A 7,343-nucleotide genomic window follows, 5' to 3' on the forward strand; every position below is an offset into this window, starting at 1 on the left:
AAAAGATTGCCGTCAGAGTGCAGTATATAGCTGGAGTATGTTGCAAAAACTGCGTAAAAGAACACCGTTTTTTTACTGCAGTAATTTTGCAGCGTATCTGCAGTTACTTTGCAGTTATTACGTCCAAAATCCCACAGTTGACTGTAGTTACTGCACTTTCACTGCAGTTTCAAAACGGCAATCTTTTTTTGTAAGGGGTCTGAAAACTTTCCGAATGCACTGTACATCAGCTAATAGAAGCGTTCGAAAATGCGGTGGGTATCATTTTGGCCACTCACAAAAGCACACGCCCCCTCACTTCGCACGTGCTTTTTCTGTCACCGCAGTCACATGATATAACTTCCTGGGTCACGTTCGTTTGTACAGCGGCCAATTTTTGCAGGCAATAAGAAAGGGAATCCGCCAAAAGAAATACTATTGAAGGAGAAACGGATTTAACTGATAAACAAGGATATAGCTAGCCAAGTCAATTAAATAAATAGAGACACATTTTCGGCAATATCTTGACAGATTGTGGCAACGTTTTAGGTTGATAACAGAACGAGGACAGCGATCTTGCTATGATGTGAGCTTTCTAGCTAGGTTACAGTTGTTATATTTGGCAATACATCTTAAACTGACATCTATTAATAACCGGTTAGTTAGACGATGACACTCCTGATACAGCCATAACATCTGAACTGTTATTTTGTTGTTTTAAGCTAGGGAGGGGCTGTGGCTTGCTACTGCTAGCTAGCTAGCTAACCAAGTCAGCAGAAAATAACTAGCTAGATAGCCAACAGCCTGTTTCCAGTTATTTCAGAGGCTAACTGTTAGCCTAGTGTCAGTAGATAGGTTTTCTATTTGAACAGAGTAGGCAGGGCATACACAATTTCTGTAAAAAACATGTCAAAATACACCAGTTTTTCGGAACCAGGCGACGCCCACAACCCATTCCAGGTGATATTGTTTATCCCATGTGTAACTAACTCTGTGTTGTTGTTTTTGTCGCACTGCTATGCTCTATCTTGGACAGGTCGCATTGTAAATGAGAACTTGTTCTTTACATTTTTTTTAAATTATACCTTTTATTTGACTAGATAATTCAGTTAAGAACAAATTCTTATTTTCAATGATGGCCTAGGAACAGTGGGTTAACTGCCTTGTTCAGGGGCAGTACTGGCCTACCTGATTAAATAAAGGTGAAACATATATATATATATATATATATATGAAATGCAAACGGCAAATATTTAGCTACTGTTATTTTATTCATTTAGCTACAATGTTGATGAAAAAGGTGTTTGATGTTTCGACTGTTGCACTAATGTAATAGCAGACGTGCTGTTACTTATGACATGTGATGCTGCTTTCTCCCTGCTCTAACCCAGGCTATTCGAAGAATCTATTTAGTAGCTGTACATTAAAACATGTTCCAAAGGGCTCATTGAATGAAAGCTGCCCTATTGATACTTATGTGATCAAGGCTACTACCCAAATGTGACCCTATTCCCTACATAGTGTACTATTTTTGAAAGTACTGAACCATATAGGGTGCCATTAGGATGTAACCCATAGAATTAGCAGGTCGAATAAGATTATATATGAATAGGAATTGAAGAGGATCTCTATGATGTAGCCAGAGAGTTTTTGCTTTTATGATGTTCTGTTGGTGATGTTTATCTTGTCTATGTCAGGACCCTGCAGTGACTCAACACAGCAGCAACACTGAGTATGCCACACTGGATCTTTACAACCCATTTGACAATAAAAATGGGGTAAGAGATGTGTAGTTATGTGTTTTTCAGAATATGAATGCTTTGGAGATTAAGTATATGCAGTAATAGTAATGCAGTATGGTTTGTGCTTCAACAGAGTAGCAGGAATACCACTACATTCCAAGCAATTGGACGTGGTAACATGCCAGGATGCACCACTCCTTTCAGATTTTTGGGGATATGCTCTAAGCCACTCTTTGTTTGTGATCATTATAAATGTTATTGGTAATTATATAGGTTGAGTTCTTATTGTCATGCACTCTCTAGCCCCCACCACCAGCCTATGCAGCCACCTCCCCATCTGCCCCCCAACCTGTTGTTCCTGCAACAACCCCACCCAGCAGGACTACGCCTACAGAGCCCCGCAACTATGGCACCTCCTTCACCCCCCAGGTACTTGTTCCATATGTATGACACAATTCTCAGGAGTCACCTGTGCAGGCTCTAGAACAAGCCCTATACAGCTATAAATTATAATCATAGACAAGCAAGTCATATCTGTGTGATAATTCAATTTCCCCATGTTTATTTACTAGCTTGACATGAAGCACCTGAATTTATCAGACTAATTTCTACTAAATCAAGTTAATCTACTGTATCTACTAAGGTATATGGAGCTATATTCAGCTCTGCATTAAAGCCTGACGTAGTCCTTTTCTCTCTCTTTTTAGCAGACAGCGGTCAACGCCACCACAGCAGAACTCCTGAAGAAGCAGGAAGAGCTGGAGAAGAAAGCCCGTGAGCTGGAGAGGAGGGAGAGGGAGCTGAACTCATACGCCCTTGGCCCTGGAGCCAGTAAGAGAGTGAGGTGGTGGTGATGATAGAGATTGGTTTGAGAGGAAAAAGTGGATCCAGAAGTCTGATATGAAATGATGGAGGGGGGTGGTGGTTGTGTTAATGAAGGGAAGATCGGAGGTGGGAGGATTACCCTACGCTGGTTCCTAACTGCCTCATCTCTCTGTCAGCTCGTCAGAATAACTGGCCTCCCCTGCCCACTTTCTGCCCTGTGGGACCCTGCTTCTACCAAGATATCAACATGGAGATCAGCCAGAGCTTCCAACACACTGTCTCTATCATGTATTACTACTGGATGTGTGAGTTTCCCTGTCTGCCTGGCTGGCTGTCTTTGGCCTGTCTGGTGAAGTCATCTGTAACAAGTAACACTTACATGAAATAATGATGATAATAATGCTCAGATTAAATGATTAATGAAATAGCAGTTTCAGCAGTTAAGAATGTTACCTAATAGTTAATGACACTGTTAAAAAGTAGAGATTTCTCAAATTAATTTAGACCAATTTAAAAGTGATACATTATAATCAAAAAGTGGACCTGTGTGCAGTCAAGTGTACCTTCATCTCTTTATCCTTTTCCCTTCCAATGCAACTTTAAAGTGCTCTAGTATCCAAACTGTAGTTCTGAGCTCCTTACCTTTCTCTTCTTATTTTGCCTACATACCTATCCATCTCTGGTCTGCATCTCTATAACCTCCATTATCTCCTTTCTCTTTCCCCCCTTTTCTACTCTTCACTCCATTTCTCCCCCTCACTTTTCATGCTCTCATTCACTCCCTTGCTCTCCCTCCTCACTTCACCCATCATACGTTCTTCCGTTTGTCTTCATTCTCTCACCCTCTCCCAGTCACTGCCTGCACACTGGCATTTAACTTAATTTCCTGCCTGAGTCTGTTCTGTGTGGACACTTCTGGTGGTGTTGGGCTGGGCCTCGCCATCCTCTGGGTCCTCCTCTTCACCCCCTGCTCCTTCGTCTGTTGGTACAGGCCTGTGTACAAAGCCTTCAGGTGCATACTATTGGACAATTTTAATTTAGGGGCTTATCATTACAAAACAGATCTATTTAGATTCCTTCTATTTATATCAGGTTAAGTGAACCTATAAATCCATTTTTCCTTTCAGGAGTGACAGTTCCTTCAACTTCTTTGCCTTCTTCTTCATTTTCTTCATCCAAGTGATTGTCTATGTTATCATGACCATTGGCATTCCTGGATGGGGTTTCAGGTATGTCCCACGAACAAGCCAACCATTGTCTAGGACTATTTTACGACTGTTACAATTACTATTGTAGTTTTACGTAACCTTTTTATAATGTTAAATCTACTATACAGTACATTCCTCACGCCTATCCTTCTTCACACTCCCACTATGTCTGTTTTTGTGACTGTCCCTCTCTCTCCTTCCCTCCCGGTTCTGCTCAGCGGCTGGATAGTGAGTCTGGCTGCTCTGAAGACTAGCGTGCCTGTTGGTGTGATCATGATGCTCAATGCCATCCTATTCACTGCCCAGGCTGCCATTGGGGTTGTCATGCTCAAGAGGGTAAACCTGAAATGAAGGCGTAGTAGGGAGGGGAACTTAACCTGGTTTAACCAGGCTAATGTGTATTGTATGCTAGGGCAAATCAGGACAGTGTGGAGTAATTACAGTAGGTAGACAATGGCCTGTTATCAAGTATAACATGGTGGAGGAAGGAATAGGATGAGGGTAAAAAGGCTACAACATAGACACTCAGCTTCTCAATACTTTTTAATCTTGACCCAGTATGTCAATTAACATATTTAGAATCGTCCACAGGAATGAGTCATTGTTTTGAGTTTTCAGAGTATTATTTACAGTATTGCTTTTAGATCGGTAGTGAGTATGGTGTTGAGATATGAGTAATTCCATGGTTAGAGAGATACTGAGACTCAGTTTCTTCACTTTAATTGTCAAACAAAAACCATGATTGCAAATTTAAACAAACCATACAACTCTATGCACTTGGACTACTTTTGAACAATTTCCACTGAATAGAAAACAGTGAGGGTGCTAAATTTGATAACGGAATGATAGTTTGTGCTGTCATTCTGTTACCAAACTTGGCATCTGCACTGTTTTTTTATTCAGAGAAAATTGTTAAAAAGTAGTCTAAGTGCATAGAGTTGTATGGTTTGTTTAACTTTACAGTCATTGTTTTTGGTTTGACATACAGTTGAAGTCAGGTAGTTTACATACACTTAGGTTGGAGTCATTAACTCGTTTTTCAACCACTCCACAAACTTCTTGTTAACAAACTATAGTTTTGACATGTCTGTTTAGGGCATCTACTTTGTGCATGACACAAGTAATTTTCCCAAAAATTGTTTACAGACAGATTATTTCGCTTATCATTCACTATATCACAATTCCAGTGGGTCAAAAGTTTACTGTGCCTTTAAAGTACTTGGAAAATTCCAGAAAATCATGTAATGGCTTTAGAAGCTTCTGATAGGCTAATTGACATAATTTGAGTCAATTGGAGGTGTACCTGTGGATGCATTTCAAGGCCTACCTTCAAACCCAGTGCCTCTTTGCTTGACGTCATGGGAAAATCAAAAGAAATCAGCAAGACTTCAGAAAAAACATTGTAGACCTCCACAAGTCTGGTTCATCCTTGGGAGCAATTTCCAAATGTCTGAAGGTACAACATTCATCTGTACAAACAATAGTATGCAAGTATAACCACCATGGGACCACGTAGCCGTCATACCGCTCTCAGGAAGTTCTGTCTCCTAGAGATGAACATACTTTGGTGCGAGAAGTGCAAATCAATCCCATAACAACAGCAAAGGACCTTGTGAAGATGCTGGAGGAAACAGGCACTAAAGTATCTATATCCACAATAAAACGAGTCCTATATCGACATAACCTGAAAGGCCGCTCAGCAAGGAAGAAGCCACTGCTCCAAAACTGCCATAAAAAAGCCAGATTACGATTTGCAACTGCACATGGGGACAAAGATTGTACTTTTTGGAGAAATGTCCTCTGGTCTGATGAAACAAAAATAGAACTGTTTGGCCATAATGACCATCGTTATGTTTGGAGGAAAAAGGGGAGGCTTGCAAGCCGAAAAACACCATCCCAACCATGAAGTACGGGGGTGGCAGCATCATGTTGTGGGGGTGCTTTGCAGCAGGAGAGACTGGTGCACTTCACAAAATAGATTGGATCATGACGGAGGAAAATGATGTGGGTATATTGAAGCAACATCACAAGACATCAGTCAGGAAGTTGAAGCTTGGTCGCAAATGGGTCTTCCAAATGGACAGTGACCCCAAGCATACTTCCAAAGTTGTGGAAAAATGGCTTACGGACAACAAAGTCAAGGTATTGGAGTGGCCATCACAAAGCCCTGACCTCAATCCCATATAACATTTGTGGGCAGAACTGAAAAGGCGTGTGCGAGCAAGGAGGCCAACATACCTGATTCAATTACACCAGCTCTGTCAGGGGGAATGGGCCAAAATTCACATAACTTATTGTGGGAAGCTTGTGGAAGGTTACCCGGAACGTTTGATCCAAGTTAAACAATTTAAAGGCAATGCTACCCAATACTAATATAGTGTATGTTAACTTCTGACCCATTGGGAATGCGATGAAAGAAATAAAAGCTGAAATAAATGATTCTCTCTACTATTATTCTGACATTTCACATTCTTTTTTTTTACTAGGATTAAATGTCAGGAATTGTGAAACTGAGTTTAAATGTACTTGGCTAATGTGTATGTAAACTTCCGACATCAACTGTACATTTTAAAGTGAAAAACTGAGTCTTGGCATCACTCTGTTACCGTGGAATTGCCCTTATGTATCATGTATCAAAGCCTGTCTTCCTCTCCCCTCCAGGTCCACTCTCTGTACAGGCAGACCGGTGCCAGCTTCGTGAAGGCTCAGGCTGAGTTTGCCACTGGAGTGATGTCCAATCAGGCTGTACGCCAGGCAGCTGCCAACGCTACTGCTTCTGCTGCCCAGGGGGCTTTTACTGGGGTGGCTCGATAGAGGGAAGGCAGGCAAGTAGAGCAAGGGAGCTGGTAGGGAGAGAGGGGTAGGTACAGTTGAAGTCGGAAGTTTACATACACCTTAGCCAAATACATTTAAACTCAGTTTTTCACAATTCCTGACATTTAATCAAAGTAAGAAAATCCCTGTTTTATGTCAGTTAGGATCACCACTTTATTTTAAGAATGTGAAATGTCAGAATAATAGTCAAATGATTTATTTCAGATTAGATTTTTTTCATCACATTCCAAGTGGGTCAGAATTTTACATACACTCAATTAGTATTTTGTAGCATTTAAATTGTTAAACTTGGGTCAAACATTTTGGGTAGTCTTCCACAAGCTTCCCACAATAAGTTGAGTGAATTTTGGCCCATTCCTCCTGACAGAGCTGTTGTAACTGAGTCAGGGTTGTAAGGCCTCCTTGCTCGCACATACTTTTTCAGTTCTGCCCACAAATTTTCTATAGGATTGAGGTGTTTTTTGATTTGCAAGCCTCCCCCTTTTTCCTCCAAACATAACAATGGTCATTATGGCCAAACAGTTATATTTTTGTTTCATCAGACCAGAGGACATTTCTCCAAAAAGTATGATCTTTGTCCCCATGTGCAAGTTGCAAACCGTAGTCTGGCTTTTTTATGGCAGTTTTGGAGCAGTGGCTTCTTCCTTGCTGAGCAGCCTTTCGGGTTATGTCGATAAAGGACTCATTTTACTGTGGTTATAGATACTTTAGTGCCTGTTTCCTACAGCATCTTCACAATGTCCTTTGTTATCAG

General features: G+C 41.0%; 1 protein-coding gene across 2 annotated transcripts; it reads left to right on the top strand.

The window, feature by feature from the left end:
• The first annotated feature begins 330 nt into the window (after positions 1 to 330).
• On the top strand, positions 331 to 6,725 carry scamp3 (secretory carrier membrane protein 3). 2 transcript variants are annotated; one of them, XM_046362512.1, is made up of 9 exons: positions 331 to 939; positions 1,677 to 1,757; positions 2,025 to 2,150; positions 2,429 to 2,552; positions 2,723 to 2,851; positions 3,399 to 3,558; positions 3,674 to 3,775; positions 3,973 to 4,090; positions 6,416 to 6,725. In XM_046362512.1, the coding sequence occupies exons 1-9, from the start codon at positions 886 to 888 to the stop codon at positions 6,566 to 6,568; spliced, it is 1,047 nt and encodes a 348-aa protein (XP_046218468.1). In that variant the 5' UTR covers positions 331 to 885; the 3' UTR covers positions 6,569 to 6,725. The 2 variants fall into 2 exon arrangements, with proteins under 2 accessions (XP_046218468.1, XP_046218469.1); XM_046362513.1 differs by having other exon boundaries at positions 2,432 to 2,552.
• The last annotated feature ends 618 nt before the right edge of the window (positions 6,726 to 7,343 follow it).

This window comes from Oncorhynchus gorbuscha, linkage group LG09, assembly GCF_021184085.1.
Source record: "Oncorhynchus gorbuscha isolate QuinsamMale2020 ecotype Even-year linkage group LG09, OgorEven_v1.0, whole genome shotgun sequence".
In the NCBI taxonomy this organism is placed as follows: Eukaryota; Metazoa; Chordata; class Actinopteri; order Salmoniformes; family Salmonidae; genus Oncorhynchus; species Oncorhynchus gorbuscha.

What these genes read in the sequence shown, in the direction of transcription:
- scamp3 (XM_046362512.1), top strand. Translation starts at nt 886, where the DNA reads ATGTCAAAATACACCAGTTTTTCGGAACCAGGCGACGCCCACAACCCA. An exon ending in ACGCCCACAACCCATTCCAG is followed by an intron (nt 940 to 1,676) that starts GTGATATTGTTT and finishes TGTCTATGTCAG; the next exon opens with GACCCTGCAGTGACTCAACA. An exon ending in CATTTGACAATAAAAATGGG is followed by an intron (nt 1,758 to 2,024) that starts GTAAGAGATGTG and finishes TGCACTCTCTAG; the next exon opens with CCCCCACCACCAGCCTATGC.